Raw genomic sequence first — 27,132 nt, 5'->3', positions numbered from 1 at the left:
TTCACTCTCTGCTGCCCAGCTGCCCAGGCTGTTCACTCCCTGCTGCTGCCCAGCTGCTCAGGGTGTTTGCTGCCATGCTGTGCTGGCTCCAAGAGCTGCAGTCCCAGCAGCAGCAGCAGCTACCACAGTCTGAAATCAGGTCTCTCTCACTGCACACGCTTTGTTTTAATCCAGACATCATCGACCTGGGACACCAGTGTCCCTTGTTTGCAGGCCATTGGCACAGGGAGCGTAGTAAGACACTGGTGACAAACAGTAATTACCCAGATTACTGCACTAATCCAGTGTAACAATGCAAACACATTGTAATTCATGAAAACCAAACAAACGCCACTTACACATGTACATTGCATTTACAGTGAAAGAAGAGTCTCTAAAATAACTAGTATTATCTTGGAACTAATACAGGAAAATAAACACAACCAACATTCAGAATAGAAAACCACAAAGCTTTATTATTAATTCTCAAGTGGAAGGATGCAGGCCTCTTTATTCCATTAGGAATAGTTTTAAAATCAGTAATTCCAGGTAATATTGACTCTGGAGTGCAAAAGAAATTGGGTCAGGAGAAGTTAAACCTACTCTAATAAAGCGTTGGTGATGCATTTGTGTATACAGCAATAGTGAAACTGAAAGTAAAAGCTTCCTGTTTGATATTATTTTTGAAAAGGTAGAACAGAAAAGGTCCACAAATACCTGGGGAAAATAGAAAATGAGAGATTTAAAATGTGTTCTATTTAATAGTGAGAAGACTGAAAGGTGATAATTGTATTTATGTTACTGAGAAGTCAAGTTATGAGATTTACTTAATGAATTAAACTGGTGTGAGATAAAGGCTGAAACAACAGTGTAGGGGATAGCTCTGACCACAAACTGTGAAGGCCAACATGTTTTCACTGGGATTTCCTTCACATAATAACATCTGGGAATAACTCACACAGGTCCTTGCTGGCTGAATCTGAAAGCCAAAATTCACAAAGATTTTAAGCTCCTTTACAGTTCATTCCAGACTTACTACAAGTCATCAGTATATAAGGATAAAAGGTTTGTAAAGCCCCACAATGAAACCTTGTAGAAAAACTAATCTGACATTCTGAGGGATTTCACCAATTCATATTTCAGTGGGATACAGGGAAAAGCTCCAAACTCATATTGAACCTGGCTTTCCTTACAGGCAGGATTGGTTCAGCTCATTCTGAATCACAGCTTCAGACCAGGGGCACTGCTTAATCCCATCTAAATTTATATCTGAGCTCTCAGATGGTGTAGCTCCCACTGAACCCAGTGGGGTTCAGCTACAATTCATCTTTTTGGTCTGGAAGGTCTGATTCGCCCCCATGTACACAGACACCATTCCAAGATCTATGGGATGAGCATGGGATGAGCTGGTGCTGATGCAGCCACCTCTGCAGGAGTCAACAGTGTTCAGTCTGATACATCCTGCCTTAAACAGCCATATCATAACCATGACACTCCCACCAACGTCATCATTTCTGGGGCCTCAACACAGATCCTTTGCAGTCTCCTGATGACAGAAAAGGTATTATATCAAAGATGTAAACAAAGAGAACTCTACATTCCATTAGAGAGCAGAAGTGTTCTGTCTGCAGGAAGAGAAGCCAAGCACAGTTGATGAATTGTTACCTCGATTCCAGTGCCTGAAGGGGCTCCAAGAGGTCTGCACTTTAGACAAGGGCCTGGAGTGACAGGACAGAGGGGAATGGCTTCCCACTGCCAGAGGGGAGTTTAGCAGGGATGTTGGGAAGGAATCCCTCCCTGTGAGGGTGGGGAGGCCCTGGCACAGGGTGCCCAGAGCAACTGTGGCTGCCCCATCCCTGGCAGTGTTCAAGGCCAAGCTGGATGGGGCTGGGAGTAATCTGGGACAGTGGAAGGTGCCCATGGCAGGGGGGTGGAACTGATCAGGTGTAAGGTCCCTTCCAACCCAAACTGATCCATGATTCAATGATCACTGAGTCCAACTGCTCCCTCAGCACTCCCAAGACCACCACTAACCCACATCCCCAGGTGCCACATTCACACCACTGTTAAATCTCCTCAGGGATGGGGACTCCACCACTGCCCTGGGCAGCTGTGCCAGGGCTGCAGATCCCTTTCCTGGAGGAATCTTCCAAATATCCCACCTAAACCTCTTCTGGTGCAGCTTGAGGCCATGATCTCTCATCTTGTCATTTATTGCCTGGCCCCCACCTGGCTCTACCCTACTCTGTTATGGAGTTGTAGGGAGCACGAAGGACCTTACTGAACCCGCTCTTCTCCAGGCTGAGCCCCCCAGCTCCCTCAGCCGCTCGTGGTGTTCCAGATTCCTGTCCAGCTCTGACCCTTCTTTAGCCACGCTGCGGCCCCTCGGCCATGAGGAGCCCGGCAGTGCCGGCACAGGCTGCGGCCCCTCGGCCATGAGGAGCCCGGCAGTGCCGGCACAGGCTGCGGCCCCTCGGCCATGAGGAGCCCGGCAGTGCCGGCACAGGCTGCGGCCCCTCAGGGATGAGGAGCCCGGCAGTGCCGGCACAGGCTGCGGCCCCTCAGGGATGAGGAGCCCGGCAGTGCCGGCACAGGCTGCGGCCCCTCAGGGATGAGGAGCCCGGCAGTGCCGGCACAGGCTGCGGCCCCTCAGGGATGAGGAGTCCGGCAGTGCCGCACAGGCTGCGGCCCCTCGGCCATGAGGAGCCCGGCAGTGACGGCACAGGCTGCGGCCCCTCGGCCATGAGGGGCCCGGCAGTGCCGCACAGGCTGCGGCCCCTCGGCCATGAGGAGCCCGGCAGTGCCGGTACAGGCTGCGGCCCCTCAGGGATGAGGAGTCCGGCAGTGCCGCACAGGCTGCGGCCCCTCGGCCATGAGGAGCCCGGCAGTGACGGCACAGGCTGCGGCCCCTCGGCCATGAGGAGCCCGGCAGTGCCGGCACAGGCTGCGGCCCCTCAGGGATGAGGAGCCCGGCAGTGCCGGCACAGGCTGCGGCCCCTCAGGGATGAGGAGCCCGGCAGTGCCGGCACAGGCTGCGGCCCCTCAGGGATGAGGAGCCCGGCAGTGCCGGCACAGGCTGCGGCCCCTCAGGGATGAGGAGTCCGGCAGTGCCGCACAGGCTGCGGCCCCTCGGCCATGAGGAGCCCGGCAGTGACGGCACAGGCTGCGGCCCCTCGGCCATGAGGGGCCCGGCAGTGCCGCACAGGCTGCGGCCCCTCGGCCATGAGGAGCCCGGCAGTGCCGGTACAGGCTGCGGCCCCTCAGGGATGAGGAGTCCGGCAGTGCCGCACAGGCTGCGGCCCCTCGGCCATGAGGAGCCCGGCAGTGACGGCACAGGCTGCGGCCCCTCGGCCATGAGGGGCCCGGCAGTGCCGCACAGGCTGCGGCCCCTCGGCCATGAGGAGCCCGGCAGTGCCGGTACAGGCTGCTGCCCCTCGGCCATGAGGAGCCCGGCAGTGCCGCACAGGCTGCGGCCCCTCGGCCATGAGGGGCCCGGCACAGGCTGCTCACCCCTCGGCCATGAGGAGCCCGGCAGTGCCGCACAGGCTGCTCACCCCTCAGGGATGAGGGGCCCGGCAGTGCCGCACAGGCTGCAGCTCCTCACTGAAGCGAAGCCCAAGCCTGTCCCGGACTGGAGGCAGCCCAGCTGTGCCGCACAGGCTGCTCGCCCCTCCCGCCCGCCGCTCGCCCTCAGCCCCGGCCCGCTCGCCCGCCCCACCCCCGCTGAGTCAGCGCGGGCCCGGCCCTCGCGGCGGCGGCTGCCGGGCGGGACGAGCTGGGACATGAAAGGTGCAGCAGGCGCTGCCACGCCCGGGGCTGCGGGGAATCTCGTTTAACCCTTCCCTGCCTGCGGGCCCGGCTCGGGAGCGGGGGCGGCCATGGGGGCAGGCAGGAGGCCGCGGCCGTCGGGCTCGGAGCCCCTCACGGCACCGCAGGGACACGGCGGCACAGTCCCCAGCCCGCTGCCCCTGCCCTGGAGCGCTGCTCGTCTGTCCCCAACACAGCCAGTGCACAAGTGCCTGAGGAGCCCATATCCCCCTTCCCGGGAGCTGGGGCGAGCGCCCAGCGGCGCTGCGGGGCCGGGGCCGGGGCCAAGGTCTGCCCCGGGTCCGTGCCAAGGCCCGGCACAGCACGGCACGGCACAGCACAGGGGCTGCGGCCCGGCACGGCCCTGCCCCAGTCCCGAGCTGGTCTGACAGGCTCGGGGCAGACGGGAAGGGAGAGGCCTCCGGCGGCTCAGGAATGTGCAGCCCTTATCTCTGGCTCCCTGCGCGCCTGGGGAGGGAACAGCTCTCCAGAGTTTGCCTTTCTCTCGCTCTTACTCACCCCCGCTCTGCCTTGGGTGGAGCCTCGCTCGCCTGGCTCCCAGGTGAATCAGGTTGCAGGCACGTCCAAGTGAGCAGAGAGTGACCCACCACCTGCCCCGGCTCACCTGGGAAGGTAGAGAAGGGTGGAGACCTCGTGGGTACCTGCATGGCCTCCTGAGCCAGAGAGTGACCCACGACCTGCCCGCCAGCTGCCCGGCCTCCCTGGTAAGGTAGGAGAGGGGCAGGTACCTCCTGGGGTACCTGTATGGTGAGGTGGAGGGCAAGGGCTGGGAGGGCCTGTCCTGCTCCTCGGCAGGGGCTGAGCACCCGGCGTGCTGGACAGGGAATTATACAGGCACTCCATGGGCAGGAGACGGCTGCTTCTGTGCAGTGGCAGGAGCTCCCAGCCACGCCATGATGGCGAGAAGGGAGAGGCACAGGAGGTGACAGAGAGGCAAGGAGGTGAGAGAATGTCCCAGTGCTGGCAGCAGGGACTGGGAATAGGGAAGGAATGGACCCAGAATGACCCAGTGCTGGCAGCAGGGACTGGGAATAGGGAAGGAATTGACCCAGAATGTCCCAGTTCTGGCAGCAGGGATTGGGGGTGGGGAAGGAATGGACCCAGAATGTCCCAGCTGTGTCAGGGATGGCAAGGGAAGGGACCCTTCTGTCCTCAGATCAAAACTGCTTATCAAACACTTCACACAATTGTGTCCCTTCCCCTTTCAGAAATCTCTAAGGAGCAGATATTCCCAAACTCAGCCTCATTCTTTGGGAAGAGTTGCAGCCTGACTGAGCTCCCCATGCCAGAGGCCAGGCTGGCCTCCCCTCTGGATCAGGAGCGCTGCAGGGATGTGTGGTCGGGAGGCTGGGACAGGGGATGCGCTGTGGGGCTGGGACAGGGGATGCGCTGTGAGGGCCCAGGCTGGGAGCAGCTCCCAGGCCCCTGCATTCCTCACACACGGACTGGGTGTGCTGCAGTGCTGCCGCGAGCCCTGGCACAGCCGCGCACGCACGGACAGATGCGCGTGGACAGGCGTGCACACGCACACGGGCTGGCACTTGCTGGGTTTTCCATAGGTGTGAGCCTGGCAGCCCTCAGGATCCGTGTGTGAGGAGAGGAGAGGAAGAGGATGGTTCCTTGTTGCTCACTCTAAATTGGCCAAGGTCAATAGGGGTCAATTATGGATCTTGCCTGGCCTGAGGATTGGCTTCTCCTTGAACAGTTAGAAAAGGAAAAGGCACCTGTGAAGGAGCAGAAGTACTGATCACATCCTTCTGCTGCTGAAAACATCTAATTTGTGGAAGCTGCAATAAGCTCAGCTGCACAACAGACTAAAAATTGGTCAGTAACAGCAAACTACCCCAAACCAGAGCAGTGACAGCAGTGCTGAACACGGGTTCCCAGTTCCCTATGAGTGTGCTGTCCCTGGATCAGGAGGCAGGAAAGCACAGTGTGTCCCAGCCCCATTAGATGGACACATGGGAGCTGAATTTTAGGGAGAGAAAGTTGTTTTCATTTTGGTCTCATTTCCATTTACCAGAGGGACTTTATAGTTACATTTGAGGGGTAAAAAGAGAATTGGATTTGCTGTGACCTGGTAATAGGAGTATTCTAAGGGGGAAAAAAAAGTCTTGCTCTTCACTCATGCCAAAAGAAAAGTTGTTCCCCCATGCCTGGAAGGCCAGGCTGGATGGGGCTGGGAGCAATCTGGCCTATTGGAAGGTGTCCCTGCCCATGGCAGGGGGTGAAACAAGATGATTTGAAGGTGCTTTCCAACTCTAACCAGTCTCTGATTCTGAGATTCTGCAAGTGTGGAAATGTCTGGATGCTTGTGTCAGAGCAGGGTCATGGCTCAGGATTCACCCATGTTCTAGATGTCATTTTTCTGGCAAGCACAACTTTCCAGACAATGGAAATTCACCTCCAAACCCTGCAGGACTGGAATTCTTTGCATTTTACGTGGGACACGTCTGGACTGCTTATCAGGCCCCACATGCAGGATTTTTATAGTCTTTGTGAGGAAGAGGAGATCAGTGAGTGCATTTCTAAAAGCAGTGTGCATGGCAAAAGTCAAGGGCAGCACATGGCTCTCCTTCTCCAAATTAGACCTTACACTGTTTGTCCCATTTTTTTAAGTTCTCTGTTTTAGGCTTCCTTATACTTGCTATCTTTTGGATAAAAACCCAGGGGAAGGGATTGGCTGAAGGGTAGTGAATGTGGTGTGAGTGTTGCTGTCATAGATGTGGTGCTGGGGGACATGGGTTAGTGGTGGCCTTGGCAGTGCTGGGGGGCTGTTGGACTCGATTGTCTCAGGGCACTTTTCCAGCCCAAAGGATTCTGTGATTATTCAGATAATCTGCTAAGAGATACCTTTTGCACGCAGGATGATATTTCATTTCCAGCTGCTGTAAACATCAGGTTTTGTGCTGGTGACTCCCCACAGCTCAGATTTCCCTATCCACTCTGTGCCCTTGCTGCATGGGACAGTTAAGGCTGACAGGTTCACATGCTGCCACTGTGGGACATGTTGACAGGTGTCTCAGTAACCACAAAGAAAATTACAACATGCAATTCTTCTGCCACTTTTCCCTTCCTCTGGCCTGCAGAAAGATCTCCTGGATATTCTGAATGTCTAGCCACTTTCCTGATTCTCCAGCAAAGAATATTCTGTGGGATCCCTTGCCCTAGTAAGCAGAGATGAGTGAGAGTGCAGTGGGTGTTGGAGGTGCAGGCTCTCAGTTCCACTCTGCCACATGCCTGTAGCATTCAGGGCATTCACTGCTCACCAGGGACACAGAAAGAGTTCTTGGAGCCATTTAGCAGGGTCAGCTGCCACAGGTATGAACATGGAAAGTGCAGCTGTGGTCTCTGGAAGCTCAGTGAAAAATTGATTAATTGAAGCAATTTCTCATCTGATGGCCAAAACTTCTGAAGTGAAACTCCCAGCAGCAGGTAGAGGTACTGTCTTTTTTTAAATGATGATCCACTGAGATCCACATAAGACCATCCAGAGTGAAGAATGAGGTGGTATTCTCTCAGATGATTAACATGGAGTAATCAGCTGTTCAGATGACCAAAGGAGAAGGTCTGAGAGCATTGTATGACATTTTAACAGAAATAACAAATTCTGACCAGAAATTTTGGCAGTAACCCAGGCTCTGACCCTACTGCCTGAAGAGGACATTGAGGAGACCATGGTGAGACTCAGCAGGAAATGCAGACAAAATAATGGAAAGAGAAAAAATAAGAATTAGGACTTGTCAGAGGCAGTTGTAGCTAAAAAGATGTCTAATCCAGGTAATTGCCCATATTTCACTGTCCTGGTCTGAGAAATGTGCCTGAGCCCTGCTTGGTGAGAAGAGCAGATCGTGGGAAGGTGTCCAGCATCCATTTTCATGCAGCTGTGGAATAGTTTGGGTTGGAAGGGCCCTTCAACCATCACCTGCAACCCCCTGCCAGGGACACTTTCCACTGTCCCAGGCTGCTCCAGGCTCTGTCCAGTGTGGCCTTGGGCACTTCCAGGGATGGGGCAGCTTCCTGTTCACCCCAGCTCTTGTACGGTTCCATGGCCACATGTTCTGGCCAAGGTAGGAAATTCTGGGCTACACTTCAAAACTACAAATGCTGCACCCCTGTGAGACTGGCAAGGTCCTTTTCAGGAAAAGTCCAACCCTTAGGACAGAAAATGAGCACACACAGCAGCAGCTTCTGGAGAAGACCAGCATGTCCTGCTGTTCATACAGTTTCTTTTTCTGCAGCAAGATCAGAAGGCACTGGCTTGTCCTTCCATCACACAGTGCAGAATTAAAAACCCCACACCTTAAACCATATTTGAGGAGACAGGTCCCTTCCCAGATCATTTATCAAATACAGCATTTTCTTGAGAGCAAGCTAACACTTTCCATGTCTCATTGTCACCATGTCTGCTCCAGTCATTTTCCCTCAGGCACTGCTGTCCTCTCCTAAACCCAACCCTCCCAGAACATCAGCAGGCTGTTTGCATAGGATCTTTCCTATTTTTTTTTTTTGGCCAAGTATTTTCTTTTAAATAATTTATTTGTAAACTTTATGTATTGAGACATTTTGGAAATAGGAATTTTTTTCACAGCCCACCCTAAGAGATGTCAGTGATGCCATTGAATGTGGTGTACAGGCCAGGTGAGAGCCATCACAGGGATCAAAAGTGCCTCGATGCATTTCTTGTGCATGGTTTGGAAGTCCTTCAGGTGTTGATAGCACAGAGGGGTTTGTGGCTGGCTGTGCAGAGTGTGAGCTAAAGAACAGTCTGTCTGTGCTGCCTTTCTTTTGGTGGTATCTGGGGCAGGGAAAAGAGGAGGTGGTTAAGCCCAGGAACTTGTGTCTGTACTTGCATGTAAGGGGTCCTGGAGAACAGATGGGCTCTTCCCAGCCCTTCCAGACTCTGAGCTCCAGCCCTGCTTCCTCCCAGGCAGCTCCTTCCTGGGTGCTCCAGGCCCTGGGCAGCCTCAGCTGCTGGGAGTGTCCCAAAGCAGCGGAGCAGGTCCAGCCAGGGCCGGGATCACCTGAGCGAGGCAGCCTGGGAACTGGCTGTGCAGGCAGAACACGTAACAACAAGCACTGCAGTCAGCAGCAGGGAGATGGAGGCAGCCCCAGGTGCTGAGGCATCAGCAGGGCTGGCACCAGGCACAGCAGATGAGAGGGAAAGGAAGCACTGAGCCGGTTCCCTTTTGCTTAGACTGGGCAAACACAGTCCAGCGCCCTTGATTCACACCCGGCACAAAGGCTCTGCAGAAAGGCAGCTCCTTGCATATATTTATTTATTTTAATCTCTAGGGCTTTGTGGTGATCACAGCATGTCTGAATCTGTGATTTCCTGCTGCTCTGTTAGGAAAAAGCAGTAAAAGTCTATTGAAATGGAGCATAATATGGACGGGCACCAAATGCTGCCCAAGTCAACAGGTTTGTGCTTTTCCCAGATTCTGCTCCTATAATGAATCCAGAGGTAAAGAGACAGTTTTTACCCCCAGCTTCCTCTGTCAGCCACTTTTCCTTACATTAAATATCCCGTGTGGTTGAGTGTTTTTCTGTGTGGAGTAATCTGCAGGCTGTGATCACATCTGACTCTTCCCTTTATTAAGGGGCTCCGACAGCTTTTGGGCATCTCAAAACTGAATGCATGTGACGGGTATCACAGCCTGTAAAGTCACTCCCATTTATACCAGTGGGAACAGAGGCAGGTCTCGGGCCAAGCCAAAGGGAAATTTCCTTGGAGACTCCCTCCTCACCCCCACCTTGATCATCATAGCACAGGGATGGCTGAGACCTGCATGCTCCTTCCTTTCCACCTGTTCCTCTCCTTCTGATGGTTTTTTGGGCACGGAGGGGAGTGACTCCACTGGGACTCCCCGTGCACCGGTGCACAGCAGCAAGGGCAGGAGCAGTAGGAGCAGCAGCAGGAGCAAGTACAGCAGCAGCAGCAGGAGCAAGTACAGCAGCAGCAGGAGGAGCAGGAGCAGTGCAGCAGCAGGAGCAGTAGCAGCAGCAGCAGGAGGAGCAGGAGCAAGTAGCAGCAGCAGCAGGAGCAAGTACAGCAGCAGCAGTAGGAGCAGCAGCAGGAGCAAGTACAGCAGCAGCAGTAGGAGCAGGAGCAGGAGGAGCAGGAGCAGCAGCAGCAGGAGCAAGTGCAGCAGCAGGGGCAAGTGCAGCAGCAGCAGTAGGAGCAGGAGCAGTAGGAGCAGCAGCAGCAGGAGGAGGAGCAGGAGCAGCAGCAGCAGGAGCAAGAGCACCTGCAGCAGCAGCAGCAGCAGCAGTAGGAGCAGGAGCAGCAGCAGCAGGAGCAAGTACAGCAGCAGCAGTAGGAGCAGCATCAGCAGGAGCAAGTGCAGCAGCAGGGGCAAGTGCAGCAGCAGCAGTAGGAGCAGGAGCAGCAGCAGCAGGAGCAAGTACAGCAGCAGCAGTAGGAGCAGCAGCAGCAGGAGCAAGTGCAGCAGCAGCAGTAGGAGCAGTAGCAGCAGCAGCAGGGGCAAGTGCAGCAGCAGCAGTAGGAGCAGGAGCAGTAGCAGCAGCAGCAGGAGCAGGAGCAAGTACAGCAGCAGCAGTAGGAGCAGGAGCAGCAGCAGCAGCAGGAGCAAGTACAGCAGCAGTAGGAGCAGGAGCAGCAGCAGCAGCAGTAGCAGCAGCAGCAGGAGCAAGTACAGCAGGAGCAGGAGCAGTAGCAGCAGCAGGGGCAAGTGCAGCAGGAGCAGTAGCAGCAGGAGCAAGTGCAGCAGGAGAAGCAGAAAGGAGTAGCAGAAGCAACAGGAGCAGCAGCCAGCGCCGTGTCTTTGGCACAGCCCAGGCAGACAGGCAGAGGAGAACTGAATCCTGCTTCTCCTCAGCCCATTCTGTCGGCCTTCATCTCCCACTTGTTAAGTTTCCAACAAGCTGCTTCGTGCTCTCCTTTATCCACTGCCCCCGAGCATGGGAGGAGGTGCTGCAAACAGCCACAGAGCTGCCTTCCCTTCTGCAGCACCCAAGCACCAGCCCAGACAGTGAGCGAGGGAGACTGCCAGCAGTACTCACGCCACCTACTTTCTCTGGGGTTCTTGGGGCTTCTGTGCACGGCCAGGAGTTTGACTTGGTGGCTCTTGTGTGTCCCTCCCAACTCGGGAGATTCTGTGGTTTTTTCCAGGCCATTCTGGGTACCTGTCTGTGCTCATGCTTGTCCCAGCCATCGTACTAGGAGAAGGATTTCTTGGGGAGGAACTGGATTTTGCAGATCTGGTTCTAAAGGTTCTGATCATGAGTGGTGATACTTCTAAATTTATGGAGATAATTTCATGGAATGATCACTTAGGATACCAGAGAAGTGCATGAAATGCCAAATAATGGTAACAGGCATCTAGAATGTGTGAAGAGGTGACACTGTGACACACAGAAGTGGGCTGGAACCCTGCTGCTCTGCAAACAGGCTGGGACAGCTGGGGGCCTTCAGCCTGGAGTGGAGGAAGCTCCAGGGACACCTCAGAGCCCCTTCCAGGGCCTGAAGGGGCTCCAGGAGAGCTGGGGAGGGACTTTGGAAAAGGGCCTGGAGTGACAGGAAAAGAGGGAATGGCTTCCCCACTGCCAAAGGGCAGGGTTTAATGGGATATTGGGAAGGAATCATGGAATATTTTGGGTTGGAAGTACCTGAATCTCATCCAGCCCCACACCCCTGCCATGGGCAGGGACACCTTCCACTAGCCCAGATTGCTCCAAGCCCCATCCAGCCTGGCTTTGAACACAGCCAGGGATCCAGGGGCAGCCACAGCTCTGGGCACTCTGTGCCAGGGCCTCCCCACCCTCACAGGGAAAAGTGTGTCCCCAATACCTGACTCATCCTTCTGCCAAAGTTGCATCCCATCCTCTAGGTAAATTCTGGTGTAAAGTACTGACAATTCCAAGCAGGATTTTGGTAGGATGGATTGTGTGACAGGGTAAGGGGGAATCTGAGTTAAAACAGGTGAGGTCTGAGCACTGAGGCTTTAGCAGGCTGATCTGTTAATATCTGGGAGAAGAATTGAGAGAATATTTGGCTAAACATGAGCATGTCTGTTAGAAGATGAATCCTATCCCATATTTCTTGGATATTACCATTTTCCATCACCTGCAAGGTGGTGCAGATAGGCACATTATGCATATGCATTTGGTCACTGATCCTTGAGGAGTAATCCTGGTTCTGAAACTTGGGGCTTTTGGGACATTGCAGGTGCCTTTGGGCTCAGCAGGGGTGACACCAGTGTCACAGAGACTCCCGGGCTCCTGTGGGCAGCTGGAGGCCAGGCCAGGTAGCCTCGGGCAGGTGCCATGGAGCAGCTCTGTGTGAGCTCCTCAGCTGTGTTCTGGCCATGCCTTGTTTATTTATGGTGACTTGCCCAAGACTTGAGGGCTTGGTGATGGGGAGAAGTAGGTTTCCCCCTTGCTGCCTAATTTACTTTCTGGAATTTTTCTTTCCTTGAAGCGTGGTGCTTCAAGGCTTGCTTGCCTGCAGGATCAGTAGGGATGTTGTCAGTGTGTTCAGTGGACTGAAGACCACTGTATCAATGTTTTCTGATCAAAAAGTCCAGCTTAAAGCAATTGTTGGGATTTTTTCCCAGGTCATCTTGGCAGGATGTAGCAGGATTCCTTTCCTGTCTAATGCTGGGACAGTTCTCTCCCACTCTTCCTGGGAAGCTTTTCCTGATAAAATTGTGGCTGTTGAAGGCATGGAGGACTTTGGTGATGTGCTTGAGCTTTCCTCTTCCCTTCTGGGGCACACTGCATGGTTTTGGGACTCAGGGACTTCAGGGCCCTAGTTTTCCAGTATTGTCATGGAAATGGATGTTCAGGGGTTCCTTCTGGCTGAACACATGCACAGCTGCTCTCCTTCTGTACCCACTGGCAGTTCACTGCCTGAGCTGTAACTGCACACGGAGTATCTTGTTACCCTTTATAAAGAATATTTTGTTACCCATTATAAAGACTCCCAAGCAAATTGCCACACCTTATTCTTTTTAACATCCTCATTTCTCCCCAAATCGTCATTACTCCTGTCAGAAGTTTTTTGCAAACTGGGACCAGCAATTAAAATAAAATTAAATTCCTAATTAAATAAAATAAACAAGCATGTCAATAAGTAAAATTTTTTATTAATCAGTAGTTATAGGCTGAAAATTTACATTTGAGGTATTTTAAGTTTGTGACTTAGTTTCTTTGACAGTTGTGATGGTTCAGAATTCCAGAAATACAGCATTTGTATTTTCTGGATGAAGGAAGGTGCAGGAAATAGATTTGCAGGTGAAGTTCAAACAAGGAGCCAGCCCCTGCTTGCAGTCCTAGACTCCCAGGTAAGCTGAGTTGGAAGGGATCATCGAGGGCAGCCCCTGGCCCTGCACAGGCCCATCCCCAGCAATCCCCACAAGTGTCCAAACACTTCTTGAGCTCTGCCAGGAGCCCCTTCAGTGCCCAGCCACCCCCTGGGGGAAGAACCTTCTTCTGATTTCCAACCCAACCCTCCCCTGATCCAGCTCCAGCTGCTCCCTCGAGTCCTGTCACTGTCACCACAGAGGAGAGATCAGTGTCTGCTCCTCCTCTTCCTCTGGTGAGGAAACTGTGCAGTGCAGTGAGGTCTCCCCTGTCTCCTCCAGGTTGTTTTGGGTGCCCCTGCTCAAGGAGAATCCAGCCATCAGGGAAGAGTGCTGATAACTGATGTGTGTCCAGTCTCCTGATGTAGTGTTCTGAACTCCTGTTAGAAGGAGCCAAGGCTCAAAGCATGGAATGCAAAATACATGGAACACACGGTGCTGGAGTAAAAAAAATAACAAGGCAGTGTGGCACAATAAGCAATCCATCTCCTCTTTCCTGAGGCATGTGAATTGCTCCTCCAAATCCAGCCTTGCACTGGGATAATGAAATAACACTTGGAATGGATCAAGACTAGTTAAGAGGGAAGTGAAAAGACAGGAGTTTAAAAGCCAGTTTTGTCTTAGAAAACTCCCTCTGGCACACTGATATCAGCCAGAAGTGGTCTGGGATTGCTTCCATCTGATATGGAGAGGAATTGCTTTCCAAACGGTGGATGATTTGATGCAGAACTGGAGAACCAACCTGGCAGTCAGCAGCCTCATGACACCAAATCTGACCCAGGGCCTCAGAGCTCTGCCAGCTGCAGACAGGTGATGCCAGGAGCTGGAACAGAGCAAAATGAAATGTAAAAAAATCCATGAACTAAGTGCAGAGTCCATCTGAATTCAGCAAGATGGGCTGTAACAGGAGGAATTGTATTTATTCCTTGACCTGAACTCATCTTGCACCCACCAAAGTGACAGAAGATCATAAATATCCTTTGGGGCTCCAGGTGATTTCTTCCCTTCTGCTTTACCTGACAGGGAAGGATTTTGGAAGATTAATGAAATATCCAGAATTTTGTGTGTGTGGGTATGTATCTGTGTGAATAGCAATTAATTTTTTTATTTACTTATATCTGTAAACCAGCATTTTCCACACAGACTGAGAATTCACCAACATGGTATTGTTCTTGTTGCAACCCAGGGAATTAAAGGATGCCAACAATTAATGGAATCATGGTTTGGGTTGAAAGGGACCTTTAAAGCTCATCTTATTCCACCCCATGCCCTGGGCAAGGGCACCTTCCCCCAGACCAGGTGGCTCCAAGCCATGGAACGTGCAGAGCTGGGGCAGCCACTTACAGGGCACAAACACAACTTCTGGTTCTTCGTTCACAGTTCTGAGTCCTGGGTCTGTTTTGGAGGAATTAACCCCACACACAGTGCAGTTTTCCAGACATCCCCTGCAGGCCAGCAGCCCACCCCAAGCAGTGTTCAGTGGCACCAGGACACCCCCAGCTCCACATCCATGTTCCCCCAGTGTCCCAGGGAAACCCACTGAGGATCAGTTTGCTTTCACATCTGTTTTCCTCCTTTGCTGGTACCATTTTCCCTGCTTACTCACAGATGTTCTGAGCAGCACTGGCAGCTGGGGGACTGGAGTGGCTCCTCACTGTCGAAGCTGGGAGCAGAGCCTGGCCCCCATCTGCTGCACCCCCTGCCAGGGAGCTGCAGAGCAATGAGAGCTCTCCCAAACGAGCCCAGGTGCTTCCTCATGCCCCTCTGAACCTTCCACCTGCAAGGTGAATTTTCTGCCCATTTAGTCCTTGTGCTGGCAGCTGAGATGCTCTGGGCAAGTTTGTAGATGTCTTCCCTAGCCTGAGGAATCAGGGTTCAGGCATAAACCACCTTTCTTGGGCTATGAGGAGTGAAACGTCCATATCCCCAGCCCACTCTGGCTGTGAGCTCCTGCTGAACCTGTGTAGTGCTGCTGTTTTCCACTAAGTAACAGTCAGTATTACCTGATGCTTGTGTAAAGCTGTCTTCTCCCTCTTCATTTATAGAAAAATAATTATATTAATATAAAATTGCTTTGCACTTTACCAGCATGACATTTCCCCTGCTGTTCTGGTTGTCCAGCAGTATCAGGGTTCTTCTGATGCTTCTTCCTTTTCATGTTGCAGTTGGTCCTTTGTCTCTCACACTCTAGTCTCTGAGCACTGTGAGCAGTTTGCTGTGGGACCATTGTCCCCTTCGTGGGTTTTATCTGGATGAGTTGGATATGTTATTCTTCTCTCCAAGATTAATGGAACATGGTTTCCAGTCCTTAGAATGACATGACACTGCTGAAATAGTTAAAAGCAGGAACATTGGTGACTTAAGCATCCTAAAAGCACAGAATCCCAGGATGGTCTGAGTGGGAGGGGACCTTAAATACCATTTTGTTCCACACCCCTGCATGGGCAGGGGCACCTTCTGCCACAGGTACATACTGGAGTGCTCTCTACTTTTTTTCTCTTACACAGGGAAAAAAAGAATTAGAGTGGGAAGATAAAAGCAGACAGTTTGGACTGTAAAGGCAGCTGCACGTGTGGACTGTAAAGATGATTATCTGTTGCAATACATCACATGTGGGCCTGTTGGATTTTCCTGTCCTTACATTAAGACCATATGTTTTTCCTGCAGCTTTACCAGGAGATTCAGTTTGGAGGAGGAGTAACTTGTAGGAGGTTGAGGCTGGAGTAGCACAGCACTGCTGTGTGCCAGGCAGGTCAGATAAGAACTTGAAACTAGTTTATCCTTACAGCTCCTAATGAGTGATAGTCTGAGTCTGAAGTCTTTATCTTCCTCTCAGTCCATGGCAATCCCTCCCATTTTGGAAGCAGAAGTGTTGGATGGCAACGACAACAACAGCAACCCTCACCTTCTGTACTTCACTCAGTAAAAAACTTAGCAGGAGTCACTCACTCTTTTGGGGATCAGGAGGAAGTAAGTCTCTGCTGGCACCTCAGTGCTGGGGTGCAGAAGAACATTCCAGCATTGACATTAGCTCAGAGTCTAAAGCCAAAGTGCTTTGAGCAATTTGTGAATTGGTCAGATATTATTGTTGTGGCACAACAAGCTTTTCTTTAAAAAATGAGTTACAATCAGATTTGTCTATAGTCTCAAATAATTGTCCCCTGTAGACAATTATCAGATATTGCATGTGAGCCTCTTTAGCTCTGTTTTTTCTCAGCGTGAGGAGACTGAAGAAGTGATCACATCCCTTGTTTTTGTTTCTTCATTCACCTCATGAAGACTCCTGTGCCTTGTGACTGTTGCACCAGCAGGACACCCCTGTACCCACCTGTACCCACACACTTCCTGCTTCTGATCACTGAGGTGGTTTGAACACCCAATTGATGAGGGTCCAGAGGGTGCCCTTGTGTTCAGGCTTTTGGTTTATGGCCACATTGCACAGAGTAAATAACTTCTGTAGCATTTGGAAATTAATTTTACTGGAGTGTAGATAATAACCACCTACAGCTTTGCTCTTGACTTTAAAACAAATGATAAATTGAAGCTTAGCAAGCAGCAGCCTGAAAGAGAAAGTTGGGCATTCTGTTGGATGCATTACCCTTTCTTATCCCAGGGCTGCCTGGTTGATTGTTCCTTATTTTGGCCCAAAACAGTTACCTGTGTGAGGGTAATGGTTAAGTGACTCAATCCTTTGCCTAATTTTAGGCTCCCATGTCTTTGGATTGAACTTTCTTCAGCATTGCTCCATGTTCTTTTAATCTCTGCCTTTGCTCTGTGAGGAAGATGTGTTGCTGTCCCGACCGTGCTCTCATGGATGTTTTTTCTTTCCCTCCAGCTCTCCCTCCCCGATGGCTCGTCGGTCCCAGAGCTCCTCCCAGGGGGACAACCCCCTGGACCCCAACTACCTCCCCCCCCACTACAAGGAGTATTACCGGCTGGCCCTGGACGTGCTGACCGAGGAGGGCAAGGAGAGTTACCAGCGCTTCCTGGCCGAGGAGGGCGCCCCCGATTTCCTGTGTGCCTCGGAGGTGGAGCACATCACCCAGCACCTGCAGAAGCCGCAGTACGCCAGCCAGGAGGGCAGCGCGGACACCGCGGGGGACAATGACATGGACGGCTCCTCCGGCACCTACTGGCCCATGAACTCGGATCTGGCCGTTCCTGAGCTCGACCTGGGCTGGCCGATGGTCTTTGGCTTCAGGGGCACAGAGGTGACAACGCTGGTGCAGCCACCCCCGCCAGACAACCCCAGCATTAAGGAGGAGGCTCGCAGGATGATCCGAGCAGCTCAGCAGGTGAGACAGGAGAGCCCAGCTGAAGCAGAGCTAAAACCACACGTGTGCCAGAGAAGCAGCAGAATAGAGAATCATAATGCAGTGGTTTGGGTCAGAGGGACCTTAAAGCTCATCCCTGCCAGGGCAGGGACACCTTCCACTAGTCCAGGCTGCTCCAAGCCCTGTCCAACCTGGCCTTGGACACTGCCAAGGATGGGGCAGCCACAGCTTCTCAGGGCAGCCTGTACCAGGGCGTTATCCCCCTCACAGGGAACAATTTCTTCCCAATATCTCATCTAACTCTGCCCTCTGGCAGTGTAAAGCCACTCCCCCTTGTTTTGTCACTCCAGGCCCTTGTCCAGATTCCCTTCTGAGCTCTCTTGGTGCCACTTCAGGCACTGGAAAGAGCACTTCTCCAGGCTGAGCAACATCAGATCCTCTGCCAGCTCCCTTAACTTTGTTTCCAGAACCTGACAAAGGAGCAGAATGATTCAAATCCACCACTGACTGCACAGCTCGTCTCTGCTCTGCTGCCAAGGCATGGGGTCCAAGGCCATGCTAAAATACACCAAGAGTTCACAGAACCCCAAAACATTAGAGAGAGAAGGGGCCTCTGGAGCTGGTCCTGACTGCTCCCCTGCTCAGAGGAGGGGATGTGTCTTTGAGCATCCCCAAGGGTGCAGACTGAACCTTTCTGGACAGCCTGTTCCCATGCTAATGGTCTCCTTTACAGTACCAGAAGCTTTTCTGTAACTGAACTGTAATTTCCTGTGTTTCAGTTTGTGTGTGTCCTCTCCCTGGACACCAGTGAGAAGGTTTGGCTCCTTCTTCCTTACACCCTTTCCATCATGTGCTTATACTCGGGGAGCTGGGAAGGACAGGAAAGTAAACCTGTGAAGCTGCTTCCATATAATCAGCACAGGGATGCAGCTGAGTGGTGGCTGCCTGAATGCTGGCAGGAAGTTACCTAAAAATGGCACGTGGATGTTGGAGTGGGGAGACCAGCTCCATACACCATCCAATGTGATTACATGGCCGAAAAATTCATGGAACCACTGGATTGATGAGTTGGGAAACACCCAGGTGCATACACAGAACATGCACCTTCCTGGACAGAAATTCTCTCTCCAGTTCGGGGCCCACAGTGCTTAACAGGACCTTTAATGGGGATGTTTCCTGTTTCAAGAGGAAGCTTGGTGGGGACAGTGCACCTTGGGAGTGTGAGAAGCTGGGGAACGTGGTTGGTCAGGACATGAGGCAGCACAGGTGGCTGACTGCATCCCTTCCCCAGGTGGTGGCCATTGTGATGGACGTTTTCACGGACGTGGATCTGCTCTTTGAGGTGCTGGATGCTGCTTCCCGCCGAGTGCCTGTCTACATCCTGCTGGATGAAATGAACTCCCAGCTTTTCCTCGACACAGCTGCCAAGTGCAGAGTCAACCTGAACTATGTGGAGGTGAGCAAAGACCTGCCCTACCTGATTTGTGTCCTAGGGGGGTGTCCTGCGACACAGAGGGCCAGTATGGCAGGAAACACCTGAGAGAGGGGAGAAGGGGCTGTAGCCTGGTGAAAGATGAGTGAGAAAAAAGTGAGAGAGCTGGGGTGACGTGGGGTGAAGGCTGAAGATGTGCTGAGAAGGGTTTGTACATTGGTGTACCTGCAGGCAGAACCACTGGAGAGCAGGATAGCCCAGTGGCAAGATGCAGGTTCAAAGGAGTCAGGGAAGGGGGGCAGGGGAGGCAGTGGGGTCCCATCTGAGTCAGTGCCTTTCTGCTTTGCAGTTCCTGAGGGTGAGGACAGTGTCTGGCCCAACCTACTACTGCCGCACAGGGATGTCCTTCAAGGGGCACCTGAAGGAGAAGTTCCTGCTGGTGGACTGCATGGTGGTGCTGAGTGGCAACTACAGGTGAGGAGCCCTGTCCAGTTTGGAGAGACAGACACTTGGGTGCTTTTTGAAGGGGCTGGCTGCAGAGGAGCTCAGCTCCCATCTGATCCATTCCTGGCAGAATTTGCCATAGCATAAGGAGTGTAAGATTTGCATCTTAGTCTGGACCAAATGAACTTTGACCTCCACTCACAGAATCATCAAATCACAGCATGGTTTGTGGGGGAAGGGACTTTAAAGCTCATCTTGTTCCACCCCCACAGCTCCACATGGGCAGGGACACTTTCCACTATCCCAAGTTGCTCCAAGCTCTGTCCAGCCTGGCCTCACTTCCAGGGATGGGGCAGCCACAGCTGCTCTGGGCAAGGGAGAGGTGGGTGGTTTTAGTGGTGGGTGGTTTTAGTTAGGACTGGGATCAGCCATTAACACATCACCACCCTTTAGGGAATAACAACCTTACCAGCTAAGGTGTTCATTTTTGGCAGAATAAATGTTTTCAGCGAATTGCAGTAGAAGAATTTCTCCTTCACATCTTAAAAGGGTGATGGGATAAACACCTGTCATGCTCTAAGAATATAATCACAGAATCACAGAATGGTTTGGGTTGCACAGACCCTAAAGCTCATATGGTTTCTCCCCCTGCTGTTGCCAGGGAGACCTTCCCGGGCCAGGTTGCTCAAAGCCTACCATGAGTTGCTTATCATGGTGGAAGATAAGCAAATAGAATTAAGTGTATTTTAAAACTCAGTATATGAAGAAAAAATCTTAAGAATCTGATTGAAGTACACATTCCTTGATAATAAGCTTCCACTTTGTTTTTTTTCCTGTTTGAAAAGAATTACTCACATTTGATGCTGTACCAAACAACTAACTGTTCCAATTGGATTGGTTTTTTGTTTACAAGAGCATCAAGTTACTTCTGCCACACTCCCAAGTGCTTTGGGCTATCAAACACTGTATCACTTCTGAACTGGGGAGTTGTGGAAGTGCTCAAGATGAGGCTCAACAAGGCTTGGAGAAACCTGGGCTAGTGGAAGGTGTCCCTGCACATGGCAGGGGCTGAAACAAGGTGTGATGGTCCCTTCCAACCCAAACCAGTCTGGGATTCTGAGAGACAGGCTGGTGAATTGGTAAAGCAGCATCTGGCACTTCCACATGGGGATTAGGGACAAAAGTTTTGCTCACTGAAGGATACTGAGCAGCAATTCTTTTGGGAAAAGTACTCCATTTTGCAGTGGAGAGAGTAACACCAGCTAAAGAAGTCCTGGAGCCCAGACAATCCCAAACCAAGCTTCCTTTACATTAAGAATTAAAAAATCAGTAGGAAGAAAAAAAAAAGACAGTAATTTTAAGGATTTTGGTTAAGCCCAGCAGGCAGCCAAGCCTCACAAAAGGGTCCCTCAGGATTCCCAGCAGGATGTGGCAGAGAACTGTAAAGGTGATAACACTCCTGGGTTGTGGTACAGTTTTAACAGCTACAGCAAACCTGCAGGCACAGCAAGGCCAAATAAGGGATCCCTTCCCCCTTCCCATCAGCCAGCAGATGGGAAAACAAAAGCAGAGCTTGACTTGGGAAGATGAACACCATAACACTGAACATCTCCCTCCTCATTTCCAGCCCAGCTCCTCCTGTCCAGTCCCCCCAGACTGTGTGGCTGGAAGGGTTGTGCCACCCCAGGAGGAAGATCTTGGGTTTGTTTTTTTGGAGGTTCCTCCCCAGCCTTTGGGGGTCCCCCTGACTGGTGTCACCTGCCAGGTGCTGAGTGCACACACTGAATGGTGTCCAGGTTGTTACTGATGGGGTTAAAGACAGGAACATCTCCTTCACCTAAGGATTATCATCAGCTCATGCTCTGGGTGACACAACTGACTGGCTTTTTAGAGCAGAAATCATTTATTGCTGTAAAGTTCTCTGCTAAGGTGTGATCCCAAATCAATCATGCTGTTAGGTTTGGGAACAGTCAAGTGTAACAAGTAGCTGCAGGGATATTTTCTGCTGTTATTTTGCCCTATTTCCGCCCAACCAGAAAATTTAGAATTTGTTTCAGGTGAGCAAATGTTTTAATGAAAACAGGTACAGCTGAGTTACTTGATGGTAACACCTTCCATCACTTCTGTTCTCTCTGCAGTTTCATGTGGTCCTTTGAGAAGATTCACAGGAGCATTGCCCACATCTTCCAGGGCGAACTGGTGGCCAGCTTTGATGAAGAATTCCGCATTTTGTTTGCACAGTCGGAGCCCCTTGTTCCCCCAGCCAACGTCTTGGCAAAGGCAGAGAACACGTTTGCCATGGCTCCCTTTGGCAATAACATGCCTTTCTTCCCCAAGAAAGGCCCCCTGATGTTCCAGAGGGATGAGAGTCTCTTCCCCTCCTTCATGGACAGGGTGGATCCGGACAGGTACTTCCTCTCCAACTTCCGCCGGGACGACATGCTGCGGCACACCGTGGAGGGCTCCGCCCTGCGGATGTACAAAAAGGTGGAAATGGAGAATTCCCAGATGGATCCCGTCAGGGGGTTCCTCCGTTCAAAGCAGCTGGAGCTGGACGCTTTTAAGAGACACAGTTTTGCAGAAGGAACGTTTGAAAATTTCGCTTCTGCCAAGCAGTACACCCGGCAGATGTTCATGAACAACATGGATGAGTTCAAAATTCAATCCAGTCATTTCCAGAAGGACCAGTTCTACCAGTACCAGTTTGAACATCCCCATCTTTCTGGCAGACCTCAGGGATTCTTTGACAGGATTCGAGGGGGGAGGCCAGGGTTCAATGAATTGGAAGACTATGGAGAGGGACCCCGATACCCTGAACTGGAGCCCAGTTTCCCACAGGAGGGCTTCCCCCTGCGGCTGGACTACGTGCCCTCCAACTCCTCCAGGGAGGTGAGACACGGCTCTGACCAGCTGAACCCTGCGGGCAATGGCCCCATGGGAATGATGCTACGCAGGCAGAATATAGGACAGAAGTTCATCTGCCAGACTTCTCCCACGCAGAAGCAGAGCCTGGAGCAGCGCCTGTTCCTACAGGACAAGGATGAAGACCAGGATGACGACAAGAACACGCAGGAGAACAGAACAGGGTTACGGAACTGGAGGATTTCTTCGTACCTCAGCGCGTACCAGTCTGAACCAGACGAAGGGCTCCCGATGCCCATGGAGTCCGAGGCGTACAGCGATGCTCTTGGGGATCCCCTCACCAAGCACCCCACTGACCTCGTCCCAGCCTTCAAACCCCCCACACCCTTCAACAGCAAGTCACTGGGAATTGACAGTGCCAAGGAATCTGCAGACCCTGACAGAGCAGGTGAAGAAACCTCAATAATGAAACCAGATGCCTTCAGGTCCAGGATAAATCCCTTGATCCAGAGGAGCTCCCGGCTCAGGTCCTCTCTGATTTTCAGTGCTGCCAAATTAGATCAGCCCAACACCACCATAGAAAAGGTGCAGATGATCCAAAAAGAACAAATGTCCAGTGAGTTAACAAAGGACAATGAAACCATCAAGACAGCTGCCTCCTCCAAAGTGGCTGAGCTGCTGGAGAAGTACAAAGCTGTGGGCAAGGACATGGAACGGGGCACAGTCACCCACACCAAAGCTGTTTCAGGTTACCTGCAGGAGGAATCACAGAATACGGAGAAGAAATGTACCAAATCTGTGCAGTATAAAATTCTGGAGAGCAGGGTGCTGGACTCCAAAGACTCCTGCAGTACTTACAAAATGCATGGAGAGTTGGACAGAGCATTTGGAATAGCCTCATCCACCCCCCAGCTTGGGGATGCCTTGAGTAAAGATCCCCTGGCACATCTTGGCACTAAGGTGGACAAGCTGTCATCCCGATTTTACCCCATCGAGAACAAATCTCCTCTTCCAGAGAAAGAGAGCCTGATATTTGTAGGAGACACTCAGAAATTGGCTCTTCCAGAGAAGAAGGACAGAGTGACCTTCAGAGAAGACTCTCCAAAATTAGTCAATACAGAAATGAAGAAACCTCAGGTTAGGACAAGTACTACATCCTCAGTTCTAGAAAGCCTGTCTAGAAGTCAAGGGTCTGACAGCTCTCTCAACAAATCTGAGGAAGACTGTTCAAAACAAGAGCAAAATCCCATGGAGTTTTTAAGAAAAGGGTCACTACGGCTGAAGCAGCTTTTGAACCCAAAAGGTGAAAAGAAATTGGAAGAGGAACCTTCTTCTGAGAGCGGGAAATGCGACAAGCAGGCAGTGGTGCTCAAACGATCATCCACAGGGGACTGCCAGGAAGTGATGGAGGAAGAAAAAACCCCCAAATTTGCAGCACCACTGCCCCCCAAGAGCAGCCAGACAACACAAGGGAGGTTCCCTTCCTCCACAGCCAACATCCTGTACAGCAGCAACCTGCGTGACGACACCAAGGTGATCCTGGAGCAGATCTCTGCCAACAGCCAGAAGAACAGAGCCGAGCTGGCCAAGCAGCTGCCATCCACCAGCAACCCTGACCTCTCCAGGTCGACCACAAGCCTGGAAAGAAAAGGGGAAAAGGAGAAAAGCTGCAACATCCATAGGTCTGAGAGCTTTGGGAGCCAGAAACGGAACCTCCAGCGGCAGCCGTCGGAGGACAGAGAAACCCTCCTGAAGAAAATGGAGAACATGCGCAAGGAGAAGCGAGTCTACAGCAGGTTTGAGGTGTTCTGCAAGAAGGACGAACACACAAGTCCCAGTGAAGAGGAGTATGACACAGATGCCAAAGACAAGAAAATGGGGAAATTCATGCCCAAAATCCTGGGGACCTTCAAGACCAAAAAATGATCCTGGAAATCCTATTTAATTCCATTTAATCACTGACTGTCACAGGGAAACGAGGAAAAAACTTGTCTAGGATGGCTACAAACCCCAATGGCAATGCTCTTCTTGGTTAGTGAGCAGAAATGTGTCCAGCATGAGCCTCCCACGGCAGTTTGCTCAATAAAGTCAGGTGGTATCAAACAACCTTATCACAGTATGTTCCAAATAAAACAATTAAAATGCCAACATGCTTAAAAAACAAGTCTCTGTTACTGTACAAAACTAAATTATAGTCTCTGTTAAACCCAAGGAATAATTTCAGCAGATAAAACCATTCAAATTTCAGAAAAAAAAGAGATACAGAAATTTTAGTATTTGAGTTTGGGCCAGAAAAGATAAATACATACAGACACACACAGGTATTAACTGGGAAAAGTATTTAAAGCTCAGTGGTTTCTCCGGTGAAGTTACTCTTTCTCTGTATCTCACAATGAGTAAGACGTAGGAGGCACCTTTTTGAAGGTTACATACAAAAAAAAAGAAATGTTGTAATCAATGTTTTGGCCTAATCTGTGGTTCAGATCTTCTCCAGCAGCACAGGCCCAGCTTCTGTATTTAGCAGTTCCTGAGCCTGTGGGTTTGCTTGTGCTTTGTCCTTTGTGCATAGGGAATTACTTGCTTTAGGGGCTGAGCTGAAGGAAACTGCTGAGGTGCTGTTGATGGAGAAGGACTTGGTTTTAGGAGGCCTTTTCAGGTGAGTCTGAGTTGAAATAAGCTTCTAAATCAAAATCCTGCCTTGGCTAAGTAGTGACTTCCTTGACAGTATAGCTGCAGCTCATGAGGTGACAGGTCTGGAGCAGCATGAACAGCTGAGAGTTATTCATCACAGGTAGAGTAAAACCTCAGGGACAGAGGTTAATGAGAAAAATGTATCCAAAATCATCACTGAGACAGGAATATAAAGTTTCCTGTAGTCCCACTGTAGACTGGCAACACCTTTACGATGTCACAGCAATAGTACCTCATGAAACTTTGCCTTCTGAAAGCAAAAATAAAAATGACCAATTATTCCTTGAAGAAGACAGTTCTACCAATAGGCAGTTTTGCCCTCAACATATAAAATGCTGCTTGAAAGACAAAAGATTTCTGCAGTGCAATATAAAGGAATTATTATTACAATATTACACACTAGGGAAGCTGTAAAATATTGTAGAAGAACCCATCTGTATTTCAAATGCTTCTCTACTTGATTTTAACAAAACCAGACCATAATGAATTCTGTTAATCTAGCCTTGAACAGTCATAGAAATAAGTAAGATTGTAAGGTTATCTGTGAAGAGTTAGTTCTTCATGGTCTTCAGAGAACAGTTACTTGTTCTACTCAAGAAAACATCCACTATTTAGGCAGACTGCTGAAGAATCCTCAAATGGGTTGGAAAGGACCTTTTAAAGATCACCAAGTTCCAACCCCTGCCTGCCATGGCAGGGACACCTTCCACTGTCCCAGGCTGCTCCAAGCCCTGTCCAACCTGGCCTGGAACACTTCCAGGGATGGGGCAGCCACAGCCTCTCTGGGCACCCTGCACCAGGGCCTCAGCCCCCTCCCAGGGAAGAATTTCTTCCCAACATCCGATCTACCCCTGCCCTCTGTCAGGAGGAAGCCTTGAAGACACTCCAGACCCATGTCCAAAGTGCCTCTCCAGCTCTCCCAGAACCTCTTTAGGCACTAGAAGGGGCTCAAAGGTCTTCCCAGAGCCTTCTTTCCTCCTGGCTGGACACCTCCAGTTCTCCCAGCCTGTCTCCAAGAGCAGAGGGGCTCAAGCCCTCAGAACATTTTCTTGGCCTTGCACATGGCCTTGTTGAACTTCAGGAGGTTTGCTGGACCCTAAATATGTCTAAAAACCACTAAAGTATCAGAATAATGCAGTTTTCTGTGATTTTTTGCAGTAATTCTAACAAGGAGTATGAACTGACAGCTTTCACTGTTCTCAGGGTGTGCTGTGTTCTTGACTGCTGAGACTGGAAGGCACAGGAGTTGGATTCCCTTTCCTATTAGCTTGTCCAGAGGAAAGGAGGACATTGGCCTAAGCAGTGAATAAAGCATTTCCTCATATTGTGCTCTCCCCTGCTGCCCTTGCTTGGCCAGGGGCTGAGGGATGAGGAGTACTTCACCTGTCTGGAGTATCTCCACAGTCACTGCTCAGGGCTTTTGGAGGCCTTTGCTATTGGAAGACTCTGCAGTGCAGATTTACTGATGGTTCCATAGGCCTGGGAGTAGCTGCCCATGGATGCCCTTGGATCACCTGCAGCTTCCACGTTTGCAGTGATCTGGAACATCTTTTTACTGGGCTTCAGAAGGGGATGAACCTCTTTGTTGTGACACTGGGAGCTTCTGGGATTCTGTGTGAGAAAGAAAAGCCAAGAAAAGTTAACTTGGAATCAGCTTTCTGGAATGCAAATAGGACACAAGTTTGGCTTTGGTCAGCACTATCCTCTCAGGAAACAAACTCAGGGCACGTGTAGGCTGATCTTCTCCCTCTTCTGCTCCTCTTGTCACAGAAAGTTGGTCACAATTCCCTAAAATGCACTGGCCATCTGTAGACCTGCATGGGCAGCAAGCTCCACAATCCCATCTTGGGGAATAAATGGCTTATCTCTCTCTCTCAAAACATTTTGGAAGGCATTCCAAATCAGAGAGGCAGAAAAGTGTGTTGCAAATGTGCTCCTGGACACGCTTGAAAGTTTCTGACAGCCTGGGCTAGTGGAAGGTGTCCCTGACCGTGGCAGAGGCCTGGAAAGAGATGAGTTTTTGGGTCCCTTCCAATCCAAGCAGACTGTGATTCTGTGACTCTGTGGTGCCTCCTTCCATACTCTTTGTCATAAGCTTCCTCCAACCACCTCTGCAGGTGCCAGCAGTCACCAGGCAGCAGGCAGCCAGCTCAGGAAGAAAAAAAGCAGGAGCAAGAGGTCATTAAAGAACCCAGTGAGGGTGAGAACTTTTGCAAGGAAACGTGGCCAAGATCAGGGGAGAGGGAGGAGCAGAGAGGACAGGACTGACACCCTCACAGCTCAGCAGCAGCAATCCATC

General features: G+C 51.2%; 2 protein-coding genes and 1 long non-coding RNA gene across 8 annotated transcripts in view; 1 reads left to right on the top strand and 2 right to left on the bottom strand.

The window, feature by feature from the left end:
- Positions 1-457: 457 nt before the first annotated feature.
- Positions 458-4,394, bottom strand: LOC130248914 (uncharacterized). Its single transcript, XR_008839705.1, has 3 exons — positions 4,306-4,394; positions 807-958; positions 458-696 (listed from the first exon to the last, which is right to left on the bottom strand). It is a non-coding gene; the product is annotated as an uncharacterized LOC130248914 (long non-coding RNA).
- Positions 3,843-24,290, top strand: FAM83H (family with sequence similarity 83 member H). 4 transcript variants are annotated; one of them, XM_056483025.1, is made up of 5 exons: positions 3,843-4,511; positions 16,966-17,425; positions 18,696-18,860; positions 19,186-19,310; positions 21,419-24,290. In XM_056483025.1, exons 2-5 carry the CDS (start codon positions 16,979-16,981, stop codon positions 24,066-24,068), a joined length of 3,387 nt encoding a protein of 1,128 aa, XP_056339000.1. In that variant the 5' UTR covers positions 3,843-4,511; positions 16,966-16,978; the 3' UTR covers positions 24,069-24,290. The 4 variants fall into 4 exon arrangements, with proteins under 4 accessions (XP_056339000.1, XP_056338999.1, XP_056339002.1 ...); XM_056483024.1 differs by having other exon boundaries at positions 3,843-4,516; XM_056483027.1 differs by lacking the exon at positions 3,843-4,511 and adding an exon at positions 5,568-5,631.
- MAPK15 (mitogen-activated protein kinase 15) overlaps positions 21,335-27,132 on the bottom strand; it is an 18,370-nt gene continuing 12,572 nt past the window's right edge. Inside the window, exons 13-14 of one of the 3 annotated variants that reach the window (XM_056483030.1) lie at positions 26,217-26,444; positions 21,335-21,749 (exon numbers count right to left, since the gene is read on the bottom strand). In XM_056483030.1, the coding sequence (XP_056339005.1) occupies positions 26,238-26,444 (207 nt within the window). In that variant the 3' untranslated portion in view covers positions 21,335-21,749; positions 26,217-26,237. Of the gene's footprint in view, positions 21,750-24,067; positions 26,445-27,132 lie in introns of those variants that run through there. The other 2 variants (XM_056483031.1, XM_056483029.1) reach the window with 2 other exon arrangements.

The sequence above is a fragment of the Oenanthe melanoleuca genome, chromosome 2, assembly GCF_029582105.1.
Source record: "Oenanthe melanoleuca isolate GR-GAL-2019-014 chromosome 2, OMel1.0, whole genome shotgun sequence".
Lineage (NCBI taxonomy): Eukaryota > Metazoa > Chordata > Aves > Passeriformes > Muscicapidae > Oenanthe > Oenanthe melanoleuca.
Note: the sequence above shows the minus strand (reverse complement) of the source record. Positions and strands in the feature narration are given on the sequence as shown.